Raw genomic sequence first — 25,205 nt, 5'->3', positions numbered from 1 at the left:
TTTTTCTGTATGTACTTACAGTATGTAAGTTTCAAAGTTCTTACATTCTTTTTGTTTCCTTTATAGGATGGCTCTTATTTAGCAGAGTTTCTCCTGGAAAAAGGCTATGAGGTGAGGCAGTGCGCATGTTTTTGGTTTGCTTTGACTGCATTTACATTATGTCCTTAAATTTACTTACATTCTAATGAAGATTTAAGTGAAATTAAACATTAGCTACTTGCATCCACAGTTTTTGTTCCCTAATTATAGTCATCTGAATTTCTAATAAATTCTGGAGATCTACAGTCTATTATTTTAAATTGTGAATGTCCTGCTCTCTTGCCTATCATTTATACTTTGTGTGATCTGCATTTCAACTTCATAAATCTGACTTTGCCTCATATGACTTGATACCTGTGCATAATTGGGAAATAATTTTGTCTTGCAATCTTTAAATACTTCATTGTTATTACTTATATGGACCTACAGAAGACTTGAGAATGGGAGTATATGAAATTAGAAAGTCTTAAAAGGAAATTGAAGAATAATGCATGATGTAAGGACAAAGGGAACATGGGGACCTGTGCTGGAATTGCAGATTTTCACTGGATAAAGGAGCAGCTTCCAGCAGATGAAGGGATATTTGTGAAGAGAAACATAACATGACTTTCCACATACTGACTGGGAATCTCATACTGTCAAGTGTATTTAGGAAAGTTTCCTTCATCAGTAGGTAGATGTCCCAGTGAGAGAGTGTCTGATACTGGATCTGCTATTAGGGAATGAGACAGGGCAAGTGACAGAAGTTTGTGCAGGAGAACACTTTCCATCCAGTGACCACAATTAGTTTCAAAGAGATAGACCTAGTCTGTGGGTTGAGATTCAAAATTGGAGAAAAGCCAACTTTAATGGTATCAGAAATGATCTGCCAAGTGTGGATCAAGACAGGCTGTTTCCTGGCAGAGGTGTACTTGGAAAATGGGAGGCTTTTAAAAATGAAATTTTGAGAATATAAAGTTTCTATGTGCCTGTCAGGGGAAAAAAGGTAAAGATAACAAGCGTAAAGAAACCTTTTTTTTTCAAGAGATATTGAGGCCCTGGTTAAGAGAAAAAAGGAGGTGCGTATCAGGTATAGGCAAGTAGGAACAGATGATGTGTACATGTATAGGCAAGTAGGAACAGATGATGTATACATGTATAGGCAAGTAGGAACATGTTAGGTGTACAAAAAATGCAAGAGAACATTTAAGAAATAAATCAGGAAAGGTAAAAGGAGACATGAAGTTGCTCTAGTAGACAAGCTGAAGGAGAATCCTAAGGGATTTTACAGATATGTTCAGAGCAAAAGGATTTCAGTGGACAAAATTGGGCCTCTGGAAGACCAGAATGGTAATCCATGTGTGGAGCCAAAACAGATGGGGGAGATTTTAAATGCATTCTTTGCATCTTTACTTTCTTGGGAGCTGGATACAGAGTCTACAGAAGTGAGACAAAGTGGCATCAACTTCATGGATACTGTACGGATCACAGAGGACGAGGTGTTTGCTACCCTGAGGCAAATCAGGGTGGATAGATCCCCAGGGCGTGATGAGATGTTCCCTCAGACCTTACAGGAGGCAAGTGAAGAAATTGCCAGGGCCCAGGCAGAGGTATTTAATATGACCTTAGCGACAGGATAGGTAACAGAGGATTGGAGGATAGTTAATGTTGTTCTGCTGTCTCTAAATAGAAACCAGAAATTATAGGCCAGAGAGTCTGACATTAGATGTGGGAAAATTATTGGAAGGTATTCTAAGGGACTGGGTGTACAAGTATTTGGATGGATGTGCACTGGTTAATGATAGTTAGCATGGCTTTATGTGTGGTAGGTCATGTCTAACCAATCAGGATTGATGAAGGGTCTCGGCCTGAAATGTTGATTATATTCTTTTCCATAGATGCTGCCTGGCCTGCTGGTCCTCTAGCATTTTGTGTGTGTTGCTTGGATTTCCAGCATCTGTAGATTTTCTCTTGTTAGGGATAAGTACTGGTTCCTTTGTTGTCTGTCATCTATATCAATGATTTTGATGCTAATGTGGTTGACTAGATCAGCAAATTTGCGGATGACACCAAGATTGGGAATGTACTGGACAGTGAGGAAAGCTATCATGGCTTGGCGTGAGATCTCCATCAGCTGGAAAACTGGGCTGAAAATGGCAGATGGAATTTAATTTAGTGTGAGGTTTTACACTTCGGTAGGACCAACTAGGGTGGATCTGACACAGTGAACAGTAGGATACTGAGGAGTGTGGTAGGCTTTTTCCACTGAGGCTGGGTGGGACTACAGCCAGTGATCATGGCTTAAGGGTGAAAGTTCTGAAGTTTATGGGGAATATGAAGGGATACTTTTCTCAGAGGTTTATGAGAGTATGGATTCAGCTGCCAGCACAAGTGGTCCATCTGAGCTCAATTTCAATGTTTAAGAGAAGTTTGGATGGATACTTGGATTGTAGGAATATGGATGCCTATGGTCTCAGTGCAACTTATTAGGAGTAGATGGTTTAAATGATTTCAGCATGGACTAGATGGGATGAAGAGTCTATTTCTGTGCTGTACTTTTCTATGACTCTGTGTCTATGAACATTTCAAGTCGATGACCTAAATATTCACTGCATTTTTCTGTTTCTGTTGTAACACTGATATAGGTGCAAGCAAGAAGTTACAAAGTGAAATAGTAGACATCAGTAAGTCAGAAATTTGAGAATCAGGGGGCAGAAGTGAGTATAGTTGCAATTACTGAGGAGAAGGTATGGGAAGTTGAAAGATCTGAAGGTAGATAGGTCACCTGGACCAGATGGACAGCACTCCAGGGATCTTTTGAGGATCACTAGATTCTATGAAATTGCAAACATCACTCTACTCTTTAAGAAGAGAGGGAGCAGAGGAAAGGAAATTATAGACCAGTTATCCTGACTTCAGTGCTTTGGAAGATGTTGAAGTCTAATATTAAGGATGAGATTTAGGATACTTGAAGGCACATGATTAAATAGGTCAAAGTCAGCATGGTTTCCTTAAGGAGGAATCTTGCCTGCTAACTTATCCATCAGGCTCTTGAACCAGTTGGAATAATTTCACTCACCCAATCACTGAACTTGAACTGTTCCCACAATCTACGGAGTCAATTTCAAGGACTCTACATCTCATGTTCTTGATATTTAGTGTTTATTTATTTACTATTATTATTTCTGTCTTTTTCTTTAGTATTTGCACAGTTTATTTTGCTTATTGGTTGTTTGTCCATCATGTTGGATCTTTCATTAATTCTATCATGTGTCTTGGATTTTCTGAGTATGCCCACAAGAAAATAAATCTCAGGATTGTATATGGTGACATATATGTACTTTGATAAAAATTTTACTTTGAAATTTGAACTTTTGAACTTTGATTATTCTGTTGGAATTTTTCAAGGAAGTAACAGACAGGAAAGACAAAAGGAGGCTCTTATCTAAGAAAAAATGTGTTGGCAATGGAGATGGTCCAGAGAACGTTCATAAGAATTATTCCGGGAATGAAAGGATTAACGTAGGAGGACCATTTGATGGCTCTGGGCTTGTTCTTGCTGTAGTTCAGAGGAATTAGAGGAAATCTCATTGAAACGTATGGAGCTTTGAAAGGCCTAGATAGAGTTAATGTAGAGATGATACTTCCTATAATGGTTGAGTCTAGGTCCAGAGAGCACAGCCTCAAAATATAGGGATTTAGAAATCATATAGGAGGAATTGCTTTAGCCAGTGGTAGTGTGGAGTTCATTGCCACAGATGGCTGTGGAGGCCAAGTCATTGAGTATGTTCAAAGCGGAGATTGATGGGTTCTTGCTTAGTCGGGACATCAAAGGTAATAGGGAGAAGGCAGGAGACTGGGGTCGAGAGGGATAATGAATCAACCATGATAGAATGGTAGAGCAGACTTGATGGCGTGAATGGCCTAATTCTGCTCCTATGTCTTACGCTGTTATTAAGTTAATAAGAAAAACTACAGCAGAGTGTGTTCACTGGAGCTCCATTTGAAATGTTAGATCAGGGTATTTCCTAAATGGTAAAAACTAGAAACTGAAAATTTTAGGGATCTAAGAATAGAAATCAGAACAGGTTAGTGATATGTTACAAGAACTAATTTAAAAGATTAATAAAATGCTGGCAGTTATATCAAGACTTGAAATTTAATTTACAGCTCTATATATATGCTAAGTTAGCATTTTAACTACTGCATTCAGTTCAGGAGACCACACCTCTGGAAGGATATACATTAGTTCATAGCTGATTCAAAATACCACACTTATTTTGGAGCCGGAAAACTCGCAGACACTTCCGTATACTTCAAAAAAGACATCCACAATAGCACAATGCTGTGCTAGAAACCTGGTATTTCTAGATCATAAGACCATAAGATATGGAAGCTGAATTAGGCTTCTAGGCCCGTCGAGTCTGCGCTGTGATAAATTATGGTTGATTGATTGTCTCTGAACCCCATTCTCCTGCCTTCACCCCATAATCTTTGGTGCCCAGTGTAATCAATCTCCGCTTTAAATATACTCAATGACCTGGCCTCCTTAGCCAGCTGTGGCAATGGATTCACTGCCCACTGGCTAAAGAAATTCTTCCTCAACTCTGATCTAAATGGATGTCTCTCTGTTCTGAGGCTGTGCCCTCAGGTCCTAGAGACACCCACAATAGGAAACATCCTCTTCACTCTATCTGGGTCTTTCAATGTTCAATAGGTTTCAATAAGATCCTCCTTCATTCATCTAAACTCCAGTGAGTGCAGGTCCAAAGCCATCAAATGGTCCTCATATGTTAATACTTTAATTTTTGGAATCATTTTCATGAACCTCTTCTGGTCCCTCTCCAATACCAGCACATCTCTTTTTAGACAAGGGCCCAAAACTGCTCACAATACTCCAAGTGCATTCTGACCATTATATCCTTGCTTTTATACTCTAGACCTTTTGAAACAAATGCTAACATTGCATTTGCCTTCCTTACCACTGGCTCAGCTTGCCCCTCTTTGCACCTCTGATACTTGAATTTTCTCCCCATTTTAGCAAATTGTCTTTGTTTTTATTCCTTTTAACAAAATGTATGACCGTACACTGTTTTACGATACATTCCATCTGCCACTTCTTTGCTCATTTTCCTTATCTGTCTGAGTCCTCTGCAGATGTCCTGCTTGCTCAATATGTATTCACAGGGGCAATATCTATGCCCCTCCACTTATCTTCGTATTGTCCGCAAACTGTTGTCATCCAAATCGTTGGCATTTAACATGAATAGAAGCAGTCTCAACATTGACTCCTGCAGAACATCACTAGTAACTGACAGCTAACCAGAAAAAGCTACCTTTACTCCTGCTGTTTGCCTCCTGCAAGTTAGCCAATCTTCTACCCATGTGGGTATCGTCCCTGTGATACCATGGGCTTTTATTTTGTTAAGCAGCCTCATGTGTGGCATTTGTGAAAGGCCTCCTGAAAATCCAAGTAAACAACATCCATGAACTTTCCTTTGTCTGTCCTGTTTGTTACTTCCCCAAAGAATTCTAACAGTTTTGTCAGGCAAGATTTCCCCTTAATGAAACCATGCTGACTTTGTATGCACGTGCTTTATCATTTTTCTCCAAGTACCCTGAATTCTCATCCATCAAGTTCAAGTGTAATTGTCATTCACTCATACTCATGAATATAGCCAAAATGAAGCAGCGTCCCTCTGGGATCAAGGTGTTAAACACAGAACACTTACACAGAACACACAGAACATATGGCACATAAAATTGCAGAAAAACATAGTTAAAAAATGTAATAATATAGCCCAAGTCCCTGAGTGCCATGGCTTGAAGTTTGATGGTGAATAGATGTTGTCCTTGATCCACGCATGTGTAAAACAAGCCTGCAACAGTTCCTCGTGTCGTGCAGTGCAGCTGCAGGTGAATAAAGTCCTCCTTGTCTTCCATCAAGTGAACACTGGAGGACATTACCTACAGGAGGGACCAGCCCCAAACCCAGTATGGAATCCAGTAGCACATAGCCATCTCTGGCTTCTCTTTACTTGGCAGCCGCAACATGCAACTCTGAGGCATAAGGGCCTGATTCACACTGCAAACAAGGCCACGCAACACCTCTGCCGCCAGTCTCATCAATGAACCACTGAATCAGACTCGCAATATTCTACATTACCAATGTCCAACAAGGTCTTGTGATTACAACAAAGACATTCAAGACAATCACCCACACCGTCTGTTGGACTGCACACTGCCTCCACGCAGTGTTTCGGATGCCTTCTTCCTGGTGGCTGAGTGCATCCAGTGCACTACCAATGAGCAACCTGCAGTACTTGATGTTCTTGATAACCAGCAGTGTCTTACCATCAGAAAAAGACATAAAGGACAACAATTACACTTTTGATTGCACCCAGAGACCGCTGCATCTGAGCACACTGCAATCTTACTGGACGTAAATGGCTTACCAACATCTTTCCTTAATAATGGACTCCAACATCTTCCCACCCACTGAAATCAGACTAACTGGCCTGTCATTTCCTTTTTTATTGTTCCTTCCTTCCTTAAAGAGTGGAGTGACATTTGTAGTTTTGCAGTCCTCCAGAACCATTTCAGAATTTAGTGATTCTTGAAAGATTATTACTAATGCCTCTACAATCTCTTCAACTACCTCTTTCAGAACCCTGAGGTATAGTGCATCTGATCCAGATGACTGATCTACCTTAAGACGATTCAGCATCCCAAGTGCCCTCTTCTCAGTAATAGCAGCTACATTCACTGCTGCCCTTGGCACTCTCAAATTTCTGGCATACTGCTAGAATCTTCCACAGTGAAGACTGATGCAAAATACTTATTAAATTCATCCACCATTTCTTTTTGCTACTTCTCCAGCGTCACTTTCCAGCAATCTGATATCGACTCTCAGCTCTCTTTTACTCTTTATTTATTTGAAAAAAACTTTTTGTATCCTCTTTTATATTATTGGTTAGTTCACATTCATATTTCATCTGTTTTCTCCTTATGGCTTTTAGTTGCCTTCTGTTGGTTTTTAAAAGTTTCACAATCTTTTAACTTGCTGCTCTTTTTTCTGCTATATTATGTGCTTTCTCTTTTGCTTTTATGCTGTCTTTAATTTCCCTCATCAGCCATGGTTGTGTATTCCTCCTTTTAGAGTACTTCCTCATTTTTGTGATGTATCACTCCTTCTAAGTGTTTCTTTATCTTAATTGTCCTAATCAAATCTGGTTCATTATACAACACAATTCAGAATTGCCTTCTCCCTAGTGTGTTCAACCACATGCTGCTCTAAAAAAATATCTCATAGGCATTCTACAAATTCCCTCTCTTGAGATCCAGCATCAACCTGATTTTCCCTATCTACCTGCTTATTGAAATCCCCCATGACTATCATAACATTGCCCTTTTGATATGCCTTTTCTGTCTCCTGTTATCCAAATTCCCATCAGGGTTTTTTTTTTTACCTTTGCGATTTCTTAACTCTACCCGCAAGGATTCTACATCTTTCTATGTCACCTCTTTCTAAAGATTTCATTTCATTTTTAATCAAAAGAGCTACCCCACTCCTCTGCCTACTTGCATGTCCTTTCAATAAAATGAGTGACCTTGGATGTTAAACTCCCCTTCTTCAACCATGACTCACTGATGCTCGCATTGTCATACCTGCACCTCAAGATCATCTACTTTAATCAGTATACCATGTGCATTCAAATATAATGCCTTCAGTGCTGAATGATGGTTTCCAGCATCTGATTTTCTCTTGTTTGTGCTGAATTCATTATCCTTTTTGATTTTGATCCCATGTTACACTTCTACTCATCGCACTGACTGCAATTTTGCCCTATCATCTGCCTGTCCTTCCTCGCCGTCAAAGCTCAAAGTACAAAGTAAAATTCATTATCAAAGTACATACATGTTACCACTTTCAACTCTGAGATTCTTTTTCCTGGGGGCATACTCAGTAAATCTATAGAATAGTAACTGTAAGCAGAATCAATGAAAGAGTTACAGCATAGAATACAACCAACTGTGCCAATGCAAATATAAATAAATAACGAGAACTTGATATAACAAGATAGAGAGTCCTTAAAGTGTGATCATTGGTTGTGGGAATATCTCTATTGAGTTGGTACCAGTGAGAAAAGAGGATGGCCTGGCTGGTGAGGATTTTTGATGATGGATGCTGCCTTCCTACGACTGCATTTCATGGAGATGTGCTCAATGGTTGAGAAGGCTTTACCAGTGATTGACAGAGCTGAATCCATTAGCTTTTGTAGGATTTTCTGCTCAAAGGCATTGGTGTTCCCATACCAGGTGATAATGTAGCCAGTCAATACACTTTTCACTACACATCAATAGAAGTATGCCAACATTTATGATGTCATGTCAGATCACCACAGATTCCTGAGGAAGTAGAGGGGCTGTTGTGTTTTCTTTGCATCTACATTTATATGATGGGTCCAGGACAGGTCCTCTGAGATAGTGACACTCAGGAATTTAAAGTTACTGACCCACTATACATTGCATCTGCTTGTATATCTACTTGTAAAGGGATCCTCAATCCCTTTACTCCGGTTCCCATCTCTCTATCAAATTAATTTGAAACTTCCCCAACAGTTCTAGCAAACCTGCCCAAACAGATATTCATTGCCCCTCTAATTCAGGTAGATCCCGACCTTTACTCCAGCAAGTGGTCCTGCTGGAACTTACTGTCCTCTGGGAAGACTGGATTGAAAAGGCCAACGAGCTCAAGAGGGCTAAGTACACAGATCTTGTTGCAGAATGCTGGAGCAATGGCTGGAGAGCTCACTGTGAGCCAGTTGAAATTGGGTGCAATGGCTGGAGAGCTCACTGTGAGCCAGTTGAAGTTGGGTGCCAGGGCTTTGCTGGCCATTCATTACAGCGGACTCTTAAACTCCTTGGAGTAAAAGGACTGCAGTGCAGAAAAGCCACCAAGAACATTCCGGAGGCTGCTGAAAAGGCCTCTCGTTGGCTGTGGATCTGGAGGAGGGATCTGTGGATTAGTGCACCACTTGGATACAAGTTGGGGGCTGTTTACCCTCTGCTGGGTCGCCTAGGCAAGGGTGTCTGATGATTAAAGACCCAAAACGTCCTACAACCCCGGGTTCATCACTGAAGACGTGTCCAGGTAGCATCAGAGGGTGTATTCTACAACAAGTACAGGTCATACCTTCCCTAGAAGAGATCACACTGATCCAGATATCTGAAACCCTGTCCCTATACCAATTCTTCAGCCACAGATTAACTGCCAAATCATCCTATTCTTACCCTCACTGGCACATATACTGGCAGTATTGCAGAGATTACTACCCTGAGGGCCTGTGTTTCAGCTTTCTACCTAACTCCATATATTCTCTTTTCAGAACCTCCTTCCTTTTCCTACCTATGTTGTTGATACCAATATGTACCACAACTTCCAGCTGCTCACTCTCCCCTTCAGAATTCTTTGGATCCTACCTACATACAGGCAGAACCTAAAAAGCAAGGCTCTAGAGATCAAGACAAATAGTGTGTGGTCACGGGAGGCAGAGGAACTGCCTCAGGATTGCTCTGAGTCAGTGGACTGGGCTGTGTTAAAGAACTCATCTAGAGATCTAAGTGAGTACACCATGGTTGTAACAGACTTTATCAAAGCATCTGTAGGTGAGTGTGTCCCCTCTGTCTTTCCTAATCAGAGACCCTGGATGAACCACGAGTTCTGAAATTTGCTGAGGGCCAAATCAGAGGCATTCTAGTCTGGAGACCAAGGAAGCTAGAAGAGGTGCCAGTATTATCTCTGAAAAGCCATCACATGGACAAAGTGAAGATTCTGAACCAAACTTGATTCAATGAAAAATGCTCGACAGCTATGGGAGGGCTTGAATGCTATCACTTCCTACAGAGTTATATCATGCAACATGGGAGACAGCAGGGCTTCACTTTTAGATGAGGTCAATGCCTCTATGCTTACTTTGACCATCAGAACATGGAGTAACCATCGTGTACTCCAGATCTCCCCTTGATCCTTTGTTCTCAGTATTTGAAGCTGACATGTGGGCTACCTTCAGGAGGGTGAATCCAACAAAAGCATCTGATCCAAATGGGTACCTAGCCATACACTAAAGACCTGTGATGACTAACTGGCTGATGTGTTCTCTGAGATCTTTAACCTTTCACTTCGGCTGTGTGTGGTACCCACCTGCTTTAAACAGGCATCAATTATATTGGTGACCTACCTGAATGACTATTGTCCAGTTGTACTTACATCCGCAGTGATGAAATGTTTTGAGAGGCTGGTAATGAAACATATCTGTCCTGGATCCTGTCAGGGAATCTCTCCAATTTGCTGACTAGAGCAATAGGTCCACAGCAGATGCCATCTCATTGGCTCATCACTCAGTCCTGAATATCTGGACAGCAAAGATGCATAACATCAGGATGCTCTTTATCGATTACAGCTCAGCATTTACCATTTGTTATAGCACCATCCCCCAAAAATAATTCTTAACTTTCAAGACCTTGGCCTCAATACCACCTTGTGTAATTGAATCCTGGATTTCGTCACTTGTAGACCCCAGTCAGTTTGGATTGGTAACAACATCTTCTCCACCATCTCCATCAGCACAGTTGCATCACAGGGCTATGTGCTTAGCCTCCTGCTCTACTTGCTTTACTCCTATGACTGTGCGGCCAAACGCATCTCCAATACCATATTCAAGTTTGCTGATGACTCTACTGTTGTGGGCTGAATCAAGGGTGGTGTTGAATACAGGAAGGAAACCGAAAATTTGGCTGAGTGGTGTCATAACAGTGCCCTCTCACTCAGTGTCAGCAAGACCAAGGAGCTGATTATAGACTTCAGGAGAGGGAAACCAGAAGTTTATGAGCCTGTCCACATTGGAGGATCCAAGGTGGAGAGTATGAGCAACTTTAATTCCTGGGTGTTACTCTGAAGAGGATCTGTCCTGGATCTAGCACATAAGCGCAATTTTGAAGAAAGCAAGCCAGCACCTCTATTTCCTTAGGAATCTGAGGGGATTCAGCATGACATCTAAAACTTTGACAAACTTCTATAGGTGTGTAGTGGAGAGTATATTCACTAGCTGCATCACGGCCTGGTATAGAAACATCAATGCCTTTGAATGGAAAATCCTTCAAGAGGAAGTGGATTCATCCCAGTACATCACAAGGAAAGCCCTTACAACCATTGAGCACATCTACATGGAATGCTGTTGTAGGAAAGCAGCGTCCATCATCAGAGATCCATACCACCCAGGCCATGCACTTATCTCACTGCTGCCATCAGGCTGAAGGTACAAGAGCTTCAGGACTCACACCACCAGGTTCAGGAATAGTTACTGCCCCTCAACCATAAGGCTCTTGAACATAAGGGATAATTACACCCACTTGTCCATCCATTGAGATGTTTCCACAACCAATGATCTCACTTTAAGGACTCTTTATAAGACCGTAAGACATAGGAACAGAATTAGACCATTTGATCCATCGAGTCTGCTCTGCCATTCAATCATGGCTGATCCTTTTTCCCCCTTCTCAAGCCCATTCCCCAGCCTTCTCCCCATAACCTTTGATGCTGTGTCCAATCATGAACCTATTCATCTCTGCCTTAAATACACTCAATGACCTGGAATCCACCACTGCATGTGGTAATAAATTCCAAAAAAACCACCAAACTCTGGCTAAAGGAATTTCTTCACATCTGTTTTAAATGGACGCCCCTCTATCCTGTGGCTGTACCCTCTTGTCCTAGACTCCCCCACCATGGGAAACATGGAGATACATCTGCTGCAGACGTGTTGCAGACAAATTGCAGCAGGTCCAAGTCCTTGCTGAGGCAGGAGCTAATTCTAGCCAGAATCAACCTCAAACCACAGCAGTGAGAATTTGAAGATATCATTCAACTCTCCAGTCAGTTTGTTGGCAGAAGTTTTCAGTACCCTGCCAGATACACCATCAAGGACTGATGCCTTGTGAGGGTTCGTCCTCTGGTTGGATATTCTGACTTCAGCATCCAAAACACAAATCACTGGGTTGCTAGATGCTGTGGAGATTCCCACAGGTGTAGTGTTAATCCTTCTTTTACAGCATGGATAAAACACATTGAGCTCATTAGGAAGTAAAGCATCACTGTCATTTATACTGTTAGATTCTGCCTTATAGGAAGTAATGGCACGTAAACCCTGCCACAACTGTTGTGTATCTGATTGTTTCCATTTCACATAGAACTGCCTCTCACTCTCACAATGGCCTTCTGTAGGTCATCCCTGGATTTCTTACAGGGTTCTGGATTGCCAGTCGTGTATGCTGCCGACTCAGCAGACGGCAAATCTCTTGATTCATTGAGAGCTTCCATTTTGGGAAGACTCAGTATGTTCTCAAAGGCATACTCTCATCCACGTGAGTCTTGATGAAGTCGATGACAGCCGTAGCCTATTCATTCAGATCCGGGATGAGTCTCTGAATATCATTGAATCCACTGATTCAAATCATACAATAGACACTCCTCCACCTCCCTCAGCCTACTGCGACTGTCCTCACCACTGGTACTGCGGTACTTAGTCTCTGCCTATCTGCTAGGAGGAGAAGTACTGTCTAAATGGATGATTAAACTTGCTAAAGTACAGATGTAGGTAAAGTACAGATGGCACAGAAAACTTTCTTAACTATGGTGTAACAGTGATCAAATGTATTGGCTCCTCTGGTTCTGCAGGTGATGTTGGTGGTAATTTGTCAGAGACTTCAAGCTGGCCTGGGTGAACTCCTCCGCAGTGATCGGGAGTTCATCAGAGTGTGGTATCCCATACTGTTAGCTGCAGTGCTCAACTCCACCAGGGGTGGAATGAAGACTGTTAACACAATACAATGGAGAGCTCCTTTGGTGGATAGAACAGATGACATTTGTTTGTCAGATGTTCCAGGTTGGGGTAACAGGATTGAGACTGAGCCAGCATAACTAGGCATCATGATAAGTTAATCAAGAAACAAATACTGTCGCCTCAGCCTTTATTTGATACCACAGTCTGGTCTATGCAGTGGATGGTGAAATCCATGGGCTGATCTGCTCTGCCTGGAGTGCTGGGTGTGAACCCTATCTCTGTGAAGCAGAGTACAGAACAGTCCCTGATATCCCTTAGGTACCCCCTCTCCCTTTGTCACTGGCAATGCTCTTTCTTTGGCTGATTTTGCTTATGCTGCTTTTTCTGGGAATACACCCTGAACAGAAGTGAGGTATCAGTTTATTGACCTTGGAGAAATGGAGCAGTAGTTGCAGGGATGGGGGGGGGGGTGTGTGTGGGGGGGGGGGGGGGAGTAGGTTAACGGCCTTGAATTACTTTGAATGGAGAAGATTATAGGGTTATCTCATTAAAAGTTTCAAATGAAACTTTTAAGGAACTTGATGGATTAGAAAAAGGGGAATTATTTTCTTGGCTAAAAGTGTCCTGAAAAAGAAGGACACCTTTAAAATGTAATGACTTTGTTATTTGCTTAAAGACAAGAAAATTTGCATATGCTGGAAATCCATGAAGGGTTGTGGCCCAAACTGTCAAGTGTTTACTCTTTTACATAGATGCTGTCTGGTCTGCTAAGTTCCTCCAATTTTTTGTTTGTGTTGCTTGTAATTTGCTTATTTTATTTCATTTCATTATCAAGAAATCCTGGATTTTTGTCTACCATCAGTCCCAGTATTTTCTCCATTGCATATTTTTAATATATATTAAATCTATTAAGTTCATTGCTACTTATTTTGCGTCTCTCCTCGATCATGCAATTCTGCTACCATGAAACCAAATAAATTGGCTTGGGTAGTGCTGACAATCTTGTTGCTGAAAGTTGCTGAGTAAGTCTTTCACCTTCATGGAAACACATTGAGATGTGGAAACTGCAGTTTGCCCTGTGCCAGAGCTGAGGCTCCATTATTTTTCAGTGGACATTACTAGACAAAAATTTCAGAGGCAAAGGAGAAGAGAAGTTACTTTTACAATTTTTAAGTCATTTTAGATGGTTTATGTGTTTAAGTTAATTTTATTTGTTAATTATTAATTTCAGCTCTCAAAGTTTCTTTTGGGCATTTTGGGAGTGAAGCTCCTTCTTTCTCCATACAACAGAACCCATTTCAACCTATCAAGCTTAATTAAGATTAGCTTTATTTTTCACATGTACATTGAAACATAGTGTGAAATTTTTCACTTCAATTACTGACACAGTCTGAGGAGGTGCTGGGGGCAGCCTGCCAGTGTCACTGTGCTTTCTGCGCTCACAACATACTCACCCTAACCTGTACATCTTTTGGAATATAGCAGGAAGCTGGTGCAGCTGGAGGAAACCCACGCGGTCATGGCGACAACATACAAACTCCTTGCAGACAGTGTTGGGAATTGAACTCCAATCTTCTGATCACTGGGACTGTAAAGCATTTTGATAGCTACTATATTACTATGTCATCCTATGCCAGCGAGTTTATGCTAGTTTACAGAGAAATCCCATTCCTACATTAATTTTCACAAACTGATACCAATGGTAGTGATTCATTAAAATGACATGGGTAAAAATCTGAGGTGAATCCCTTCCTTAAAAGAGTAAAATATGGTTGTGCGTTAACATTTGCCCTGTTCAGTTCTTTTACTAGTGGCATGTTGACTGGTAGATTGGCAGGAAATGCCAATTATAAACATAAAAGAAATGTATTTCTTTTCCCAAGTGATTTTTTTTGTTGATAGGCATCAGCTGTTTTCAAAATTGGGCAAACTTTCTGTTATAATCTTTGATCTGAAGGCACTGATTGCAAGAGTGATATTGCGATAATAGGTTTAGAGTTAAGATAGATATTTCAGATAATCATGAGGAGAAACAGTTTCTTGTCAGAATCGGAATGGGGTTAAATATGATGTGAAATTTGCTGTTTTGCAGCAGCTTTGTGTAATTTAGACTATAAGACATAGCAGAATTTGTCTTTTTAGCACATTGCGTTTGCTCCACCATTCCATCATGCCTGATTTATTATTCCTCTCAACCTCATTCTCCTGCCTGCTCCCCGTAGCCTTTGACGCCCAGACTAATCAAGATCCTATCAGCTTTTGCTTTAAATATACCCAAGGACTTGGCCTTCACAACCATCCGTGACAATGAATTCCACAGATTCACCACCTCCAGCTAAAGGTATTCCTTCTCGCCTCTGTTCTAAATGGACATCTCTCTATTGTGAGGCTGTGCCTTCTAGACCTATAAGAAACAACTTCTCCACATCCACTTTTAGCCTTTCAATATTTGATAGGATTCCATGAAATCCCAGTTTTTTGTTCTAAGCTCCAGTAAGTACAGGCCATCAAGTGCTCCTCATACCTTAACCCTTTCCTTCCCCAAATTATTCTCGTGAATCTCCTTTGGATCCTCTCCAATGCCAGCACATCTTTTCCGAGATAAAGGTACAAAACTGCTAACAATACGCCAAGTGTTGCCTGACCAATGCCTTATAAAGCCTCAGCATCACGTCATTGCTCTTATAGTCTAGTCCTCTGGAAGTGAATGCTGACATTGCATTTACCCTCCTTGACACTGCAAATTAACCTTTAGGGAACACTGCATAAGGACTCCCAAGGTCCTTTGTAATTCTGATTTTTGAATTTTCTGGTCATTTAGAAAATAGTCTATTGCTTTCATCCTTCTACCAAAGTGTGTGACCATACACGTCCCTACACTATATTCCATATGCTACTTCTTTGCCCATTTTCCCAATCTGCCCAGATTTTTCTACCTGCCCCTTCACTTCTCCTTGTACTCTCCACAAACTTGGCCACAAAGCCATCAATTACATCATCCAAATTGTTGGCATATAATGTAAAAACACCACATCACCGGCAGACAACCAGAATAGACTCCCTTTATTCTGACTCTTTGCTTCCTGCCAATCAGTCAATCTTCTATACATGCTAATATCTTTCCTATAATACCATGGCTCATACCTCATTAAGCAGCCTCGTGTGTGGCACCTTGTCAAAAGCTTTCTGAAAATCCAAGTAAACAACATCCACTGACTCTCCTTTGTCTACTTGGCCTGTTATTTCCTGAAAGAATTCCAACAGATTTTTCAGGCAGAATAGTGGTAAGCCACTTACGTCCAGTAAGATTGCAGTGCCTCAGATGCAGCAGTCTCTGGGTGCAATCAAAGGTGTAATTGTTGTCCTTTATGTCTTTTTCTGATGGTAAAACACTGCTGGTTATCAAGAACATCAAGTACTGCAGGTTGCTCATTGGTAGTGCACTGGATGCATTCAGCCACCAGGAAGAAGGCATCCGAAACACTGCGTGGAGGCAGTGTGCAGTCCAACAGATGGTGTGGGTGATTGCCTTGGATGCCTGTCGTAATCATAAGATCCTGTTGGACACTGGTAGTGTAGAATATTGTGAATCTGATTCACTGGTTCATTGATGAGACTGACAGCAGAGGAGTTGTGTGGCCTTGTTTGCGGTGTGGATCAGGCCCTCATGCCTCAGAGTTGCCTGTTGCAGCTGCCAAGAAAAGAGAAGCCAGAGAAACCTTACTATCTTTGGCTATTTTATCATGCACCTCCAAGCCTCATCCTTAATAAGGACTCCAACATCTTCCAAACCACTGAAGTCAGGCTAACTGGCCTATAATTTCCTTCCTTCTGCTTCTCTCCCTTCTTAAAGAGTGGAGAGACATTTGCAATTTTCAATTCCTCCGGAACCATTACAGAATCTGGTGATTCTAGGAAGATAATTACTAATACTTCCACAATCTCTTCTGCTACCTCTTTCAGAATCTTGGGGGGTAGTCAAAAACAGTCAGGATTGTTGGTTATCAATCACTTTAGAAAAGGAAGCAAAAGGGATACAGATCTCTATCGGATTAAACTTCAGAAATACATCTAACATTTACTCAGAGGAAAGTCTGCCTTTCAGCCATTTACATCTCAGCATATCTGAGTCCCGTGCAGATGTGGCTGAATACTGAGTTCCATTATTTACTGAATGACATAATCTGGATTTAAGAGTCCATTACCAGAGTCTCATTATGCTGGGATTCCTTAGTATTATGTTGGAAATACTAAAGAAGCATTAGAAGTACCAATCTTAAGGTAGATCAGATCTGGTTAAAGTTAAGAGTCCCCATTTTATTTGAATGGGGATTGCCAACCTGGAGATCAAGAAATAAAAAGTTCACTGAGGTTTTTATTGTGGTTATTTTAATTTTCTTGGTGTTTTAATGTGATTTAAATAATTGTTTTATAATTTCTAATAATTTACAACCATTGTTTTTAAATTTCTCTGAATATCATAAGATCTTTAAACTTGCTGCTCTAGCTATGACAGAAGATGAAGCTTTGCCTCCCATCAGCGGACTGTGAATGAGATGGTGAACATTGAGAAGCTTCAACATCTAATTTTTTGTTGCTTATGTTTATTTTTAGGTGCATGGTATTGTACGTCGATCTAGTTCTTTTAACACTGGCCGTATTGAGCATTTGTACAAGAATCCTCACACACATGTAGAAGGGAGTAAGTTTGCATTTTGATATAATTGACACTTTTAAAATTAAGTTACAGTATTCCTTTGCTGGATTAACTCTTCATTTTGTACTGTTTCTTGCACAACTTCACTATTACATGTTATTCCTGTTTGTCAATTGATAATTAAATGCAGCATCTGTGATTTACTGAAGTTTTAATGATGAAACTGCCATCTTCATCTAGGTTTTCTAATTTGAAAAAAAATCATATAAAGGATATACTTTTAAATTTAAATTATGATGGTACAGAATTGGAAAAAAAACAACTGATTTATTTTTGGCATTAGTCCACATGGACATAATACTTGAAGTTTGAAATTGTGGCAGTACTAGTTATAATATGCTGTTAGTAAAATCCATTGAATTTTTGCAGATATATCTAGTATGGAGAAAGAATTTTGTTATGGTGTAACTTTGGCCAAGAGAACAGCAGGTCAAGGACATGAATTCTTACATGTAAGAAAGTGAAAATATTAAGCTTTGGAACAATGGGAATAGAGAATGTTGTAAATTATAAACGGGAAGTGTAGAAACAAACCAAGTTATGAACTGGCTTTAGTCCAGTCACCTTTCTTTGGACTGTTCTCAATAATGATAATAGATTACTAGGCTGATACTTTCTGATGTTTGCTGAGGAATTAAGTTATTTTTTCTTGATAGTATAAGCATATATTAATATGATGTTAGATATATTAAACCTTAGTTTTGCTGATCCTATTTCCACTTTGTGCAAAGACTCAGTTTTGAGTGGTATAACAGTGATCTTTTCATTGAAAACCTTCATTCATTCTTTTGAAATGTAGTATTTTTACAATAACAGATTTTTTTCAGATTTTCTTTTAGTTATTCAGCTAGTTTTCAGCACTAGTATACTAGCTCTTTCTAAGCTCTTTTCATTAATAAACTACTATTGTTCTGTTCATTGTCATCCATTATTATTATTTCTTTGTTTGAAGGCATTTGCAAAATTACTTATCAATAACCCATGTCAGACTGACTAAAGTTTAACTTCAAAGTCGATATTAATGATTTGGTAAAAAAACAGCCCACTGCAAGTATTAACTTGACTTTTCGATGACAGATATGATGCTGCACTATGGGGACCTCACTGACAGTACGTGCCTTGTAAAGATCATCAATGAAGTGAAGCCCAGTGAAATCTATAACTTAGGCGCACAGAGTCACGTTAAGGTACACAATTTTTAACAGAATATTGTATTCTAAGTGATACCGAGCTTTTTAGGAAAATTAGGCTATAATTTATCATTCAGGAGAGGGATTTGGGGGAAAGAGTGGTAATGGTGGGTCAGGAAATGCAGTGGATCATAGGAAAGGGAATGGTGGTATGGGCTATATTTGGTTGAACATTTCTTAATGTAAGCATTTTTTTAGGTGAATGGAGGATGGTTATTGAGGTATGAAAACATGGGTGAATTGTCGAGTGGTATTGTGAGGGCCCAAAAGAAAGCTGGAAAATAAAAGGGAACCTACCCACTTTAGATTCCCAGACCTAGGCTGGGATAATCTCAAACAGACTCGTGGAATGATGGAATATGTGAAAAATGCAGAGCTAAGCAAAATTTATTGGGTTGTGGATCAGCTTGACCTAGTGGGTTCTGGCAATATTTCAAATGAGCTTTGCACTAGCAATAATGTCCTGGATGAATGTGTGAAGCAGGAAACAGCTCATCAAGACAACTATGATTTGTGATGCTACCTGGTTGAATTTCCAAAGATCAACATTCTCTGTAAAACAAATCAGCCTTGAAGCTTCTTCTTTATCGTAACTGGGAAATCTTTTACTACCCATCTTCAACATTCAACTTCTCTTATTCTGCTGAAAAAGCACAACACTTGGTGACCAAATTATTTGATAATGTAAACCATGGATAATTTACTATACATATAAATCTGCCTGAATTTGTTGTCTGTGAAATGTTTGTGATGTTACTGCATAACTTTTCATCTCTTTGAATGTTCTTTTAACTCTGTGATATTGAGCCCTCAAGGATAGATCTGTGTACATTTTTGAATACCTCTCTGAGTGCAGAAGGAAGATACACAACATTACATGAAACAGTTAATATGAAATGGACGTGTTCTTACCTTAATTCTGTTGGTTTTACCATGAAGCACTGATGCACCACAATGCCATAGCAATGCATTAAATTAGTTTTTATAAATTCAACCACTCACTTTGGCTACAACTCATTCATATGCTACTTTAGTTTTATCTTTTATTTTATTGAGATACAGCCTGGAATAGGCCTTTCCAGCCCTTCGAGCCACATTGCTTTGCAATCTCCTGACTTAATCTTAGTCTAATCACAGGACAATTTACAATGACTGATTAACCTACCAACTGGTACATCTTTGGACTATTGGAGGAAACCCCACGCAGTGATGGGGAGAGGGTACACAGTCCTTACAGGCAGCAGTGGGAAATGAACCCATGCCACTTGTACTGTAAAGCATTGTGCTAAACACTACACTACTGTGCTTTTGTAACAGAGCAATTGCAGTGCCTGTGTGTATTTTGAAAAAGAAGTGTATTTAGATGTTGAAGTACATATGTAATGGGACTCTCAAGGATAATAAACAATAATTAAGGCGACAAAAGGCTGAGGCAACAATTAGAGCCTTTGTGAGGAATGCGCTTGGAATACTTTTAGCATCTTACCTATTCTTGTTGTTATAATCAAATCATTTGTAATGGAAACCTGAAGCAAAGTGACTGCCTATCCTTTAGTGTTGTGCTTTCTTTTCCCATTAATGTTTGTTTATTAAGTGATATTTGACTTCTGATGAGTCTCCTGTTTCAAAAAAATGAACATTTGTCTGCAATATTTTTACATGTGTATATATTTGTGTTGGCTGTGTCTCCAGAATCTACAGTCCTCTATGAATGTCTCATTTCCAGTTAATTAAATTAGAAAGTAAGAAAGAAAAATAATAGGAAATTAGCCTAGTTTCCCATAGGAAGCATAAAAAGATAGAAGTTAATTTTATTATATGTTAGGAGATGATTACAACAGTCAAACTTTCACAGAACTATAAGCATTTGTCATTTTGAAGTGTTAATATTGTCTCATAAGTTACTTTTTACTAAAGCTTTTTTGAGAAGAATACTTTAACTCATAATAAGAGATCCATTTTAGTATGTTTACTATTTATCATATTAAATTAATTTGCTAAGATTTAATTTATGTTGTCTCATTTGCAAAATTATAGAGTTAACCTTTTAGTGTCATGTTCTTGGAAAATGGAATGACCGGTGATGTTTTGAAATGATTATTTATAGAGGAAACTTCACAAAGGCCCTTGTGCTAGAGTGGACAGGGACTGGGTATGGCCCAAATAATAATGACATAAGGAACTTAATGCTGGCTGATCATTGAGGAATGACTATTGGTAATCTTGCAAGAGATCTAATGGCAATGGCAAGTCTTCAGAAAAGATGCAGATTCTTAAAAATGGGGGAAAAATATATTAAGAGTGCTAATTTTGTCTGTTGTAATGCAGGGCATCAAGCACTAGAAAACTATGTGCAGTAATTCAAATTAAATTGTTTTTGGGGATCCATAATAAATGTACACATTTGTACATGCACATCGTATGTCTTTATTGATATTATTTGGAAGAATTGGGATTCCCTACTGGTTTTCCCCTCCCCAGCAGACATTTCTGTGACTCACTATCAAATTTATATTTGCATACAATATTTATGCAGGCAGAATTTCAGACCTTGCTATACATATTTGGGGACAAAAGTAATTACAAACCCCAAATCTCCATTAATTGCTTTGACATGAGAAGCATTAGAGAAGATGATAATAAAGGTGTATTAGTAAACTCAACAAGGAAGTAGCAAGGAGGAAAACTGTGGGGGGAAAAGTGCTGAAATGCACTATTAGAAAGAGTAAATCTAGCAAATGTGATTCTTAAGAGAAAGAGAGTAGTGGAGTATCAGTTCAACTGAAAGGATGTGAAAATAAAAAAAAGATAGGTTTGATCCAGACATAAAGCAGGAAGACTATCAGAGTAAAATGCATGGAAAAGACAAAAGTACATTTATGTAGAGTGTCTGTTCAACAGCCTGGAAAAGTATGAATAAAGTAAAAGGGAAGGAGAGAGCAAGCAGAGGTTACTGAAAAGGTTACAGAATAAATAAGTTCAAGTTTATCATCATCTAACTGTACATCTATACAACCAGTTGAAATATTCTCTGAATCACAGTGCACCCATAATACATTTATCACACAGCACTTAAAGCAAAATATTGCCACAAATCTGTTATTAACATATATTTCAAGTGATATTAAGTGGATTACAAGTAAACAGTACAGTAAACAGCTTGCTGTCCTAATGACAAAACCTTGGTGATGGCAGGGTATCTATTAATCTCACAGCCTGTGGGAAGAAGCTGTTACCCTGTCTAGCAGTTGCAGTCCTGATGCTCTGGTACCTCCTTCCTGATGGTAGTGGGTAAAGGGTGGTAGGGATCCTCAGGAATGCTTTGGGCCCTTTGTATACAATGCCCTCGATAAATGTCATAAATGGGGGCAGGGAGACACTGATGAACATCTTGGCAGTTTTTTCTATCTTCTGTAGGGTCTCGCAATCTGATGTCTTGCAGCTTCCATACCACACAATGATGCAGCCAGACAGGACACTCTAGATGGTGCAGCTGTAGTAAGTTGTTGGAATGGGGCTGTGGAGTCTTGGGTACCTCAGTCTCCTCAGTAATTATAGTCACTGGTTAACTTTCTTGACTTGGAGGGCTTGTAGGTCCGGGTTAGAGAATCCATTATGTGCACTCCAAGGAACTTTTTGTTCTTCACTCCCTCCAAGGCAAAGTACAATGGAGAGTGGTCAACCTCTGATTTCCTGAAGTCCATAATCATCTCTTTTTGTTTTGTCCATATTGAGGTGCAGGTTGTTGTTCCCATGTCATTTGACAAACTTCTCTGTGTGCCAACTCATTGTTGCGAATCAGGTCAACCACTGTTGTATCAGCAGTGAACCTGTTGCATTTTGAACTGGATCTGGCAGTACAGTGGTGAGTCAGCAATATGAACAGCAGCTGGCTGATCACCTTGGCCTGGGAGGAACCAGTACTCAGCGTGATGGAGCATGAGATATCGCTGCCAACTTGCACTGTCTGGGGTCTTCTTGTCAAGAAGCATGAGATCTGGTTCCGGAGAGGAATATTGGTTCTCAAAGAGGATAGTTTACCCACAGCCTCTGAGGGGTGATCATGTTAAATGCCGAGCTCAGGTTGATGAACAACATCCTGGCGTATGAGACATCATTTTCTAGATGGGATAGGACAGAGTGGAGGGCCAAGGCTATGGCATCATCAGTTTGACTGATTTGAGCAAGAGGCAAACAGGAAAGGATCCAATGTAGTTGGAAGATGGTGAAAGATGGGAAATTATACAACCCATTACCAGCTGTTCAAAGCTCTTCATGATTATTGAGATCGCTGCCAATGGCCTGTAATCATTTAGGACAGTTAACTTAGCTCACTTGGATATTGGAGTGGTGGTGGCCCCCTTGAAGCCTGCAGGAACAGTGGACTATTGCAAAGAGATGTAAAAACGCCCATTAGGACTCCGTTAGTTGGCCACACAATCCCTCAGCACCTGACTACATATATTGTCCAACCCCTTAGCTTTCTATGGGTTTACCCTGGCTAAGTCCTTCTCACCTCAGCTGTGACCAGACAGCATGCTGTTCCTTAGGGTGAGAGGGGACTTTCCTCAATGTCACATCATTCATTGCATCAAATTGTGCAGAGGAGGTATTCAGCCTAAGGAAGGGAGATGTCACAGTCATTGACGTGAAGGGTGTGCAATCTGTTACGGTTTATATGTCTTGCCACCACATCTCCCAGGTGTTACAAAGGCATTTGTGAATCTTCTGTGAGCACTGTCGCTTTACCTTCCTGATGGCACAGGAGAGCATGGTTCTTGCTGAACGTGGAGTCGTCTTATCCCCCAATCTGAAGGCACCATCTCAAACTCTAAACAGTCATCCATGGCTTCTGATTTGCCTTGGCAGTGTGCTGTTTAATCATCATAACATGCTCAGTGCATTTTCCTATGTAGCCAGTCACTAATCCTGCATATTTATCGATGTTGACGTGATGATCATTGGTAACTGCTTCCCTGAGCATTCTCCAGTCTGTGGTTTTGAAACCTTCTGGCAAGGTCCTGATCTCTCCCTGTAAACTAATTTGACATGATTAACCAGTGGTTGGTATGGAAGGACTAGCAAAATGGATGTGGTCTGAGTATCCGAAGTGTGGGTGGTGGGCAGCCTTGTAGTCTCTGCAAGCAATTGTATAGACCAGGTATGATATATTCTCTTCTCTGGTTGTGACATTGACATACTAGTAGAAATTTGGTAGAACTGTTTTAAAGTTGGCATGATTGAAGTCACCAGCGACAATAAAGAAATCATCCGGGTGAGTTGCTTGAATGTTGCAGATGGCAGCGTACAGTTCCGGCAGTGTTTCCCCAGCATTGGTACAGGGAGTGGGGGGTGGGGGGGGGAAGAGTGTATAAACCGCAACAATCACAATGGTAGTGGAATCCCTTGGTAAGTAGAGGAGCGTGCATTTTTACCGTTTAAAAAGTCTATCTGTAGTGAGCAGTGGGCCGTTACAAACCGAAGCGTTATACACACAATTTCAGTAAGATAGAAAGTTTAGAAAGGTATATGTATGTAAATAGAGAAAACATAGAGAAAAAGATCGGTGACTGCAGGACTGAAGGTGTTATATGTGAATGCACACAATGTACAAAATAAGGTGGATAAGCTTATAACACAAGTAGATATTGGCAGGTATAACATGTTGATGTAGTTATAAAGAAGGCAAGACAACAGCTATACTTTTTTAGGAGTTTGAAGAGATTTGGCATGTCAACAAATACACTCAAACACTTCTATAGTTGTACCATGAAGTGCATTCTGACAGGCTGCGTCACTGTCTGGTATGGTGGGACTGCTGCACAGGACTGAAAAAAGCTGCAGATGTTTGTAAATCTAGTCAGCTCCATCCTGAGCACTAGCCTACAAAATACCCAGGACATCTTTAGGGAGCGGTGTCTCAGAAAGGCACATCAATTATTAAGGGCCTCCAGCACCCAGGCCTTTTTCTCACTGTTACTGTCAGGTAGGAGGTACATTAGCCTGAAGGCACACACTCAGTGATTCAGGAACACTTTTTTCCCCCTCTGCCATCGAATTCCTAAATGGACATTGAAGCTTTAGACACTACCTCACATTTTTTAAAATATACAATATTTCTGTTTTTGCACGTTTTTAAAAATCTATTCAATATACATAATTGATTTATTTATTATTATTATGTTTTATTTTATTTATTTTTTTCTCTCTCTGCTAGATTATGTATTTCATTGAACTGTTGCTGCTAAGTTACCAAATTTCATGTCACATGCCGGTGATAATAAACCTGATTCTGATGATGTGGGCGTCACAAAGTTGTGGTTGAAAGATCACAGCCTGGAGCTAGAAATCCAAGAACACACATCTGATCGAAAAGGCAGACTGGTAGGCAGAGGGAATTGATTGGCTCTGTTGGTTTAAAAAAATTGTATCCTTAGA

At 40.2% G+C, this 25,205-nt stretch overlaps 1 protein-coding gene across 1 annotated transcript in view; it reads left to right on the top strand.

Annotated features, from left to right (window-relative positions):
* Positions 1-25,205, top strand: part of gmds (GDP-mannose 4,6-dehydratase) — a 635,450-nt gene that overhangs the window by 96,404 nt on the left and 513,841 nt on the right. Inside the window, exons 2-4 of the mRNA XM_073024208.1 lie at positions 67-111; positions 17,475-17,562; positions 18,655-18,764. Of these exons, the coding sequence (XP_072880309.1) occupies positions 67-111; positions 17,475-17,562; positions 18,655-18,764 (243 nt within the window). The remainder of the gene's footprint in view (positions 1-66; positions 112-17,474; positions 17,563-18,654; positions 18,765-25,205) is intronic.

Source organism: Hemitrygon akajei, chromosome 20 (assembly GCF_048418815.1).
Source record: "Hemitrygon akajei chromosome 20, sHemAka1.3, whole genome shotgun sequence".
Lineage (NCBI taxonomy): Eukaryota > Metazoa > Chordata > Chondrichthyes > Myliobatiformes > Dasyatidae > Hemitrygon > Hemitrygon akajei.
The sequence above is the reverse complement of the archived record's forward strand: the minus strand, read 5'-3'. Positions and strand labels throughout refer to the sequence as shown.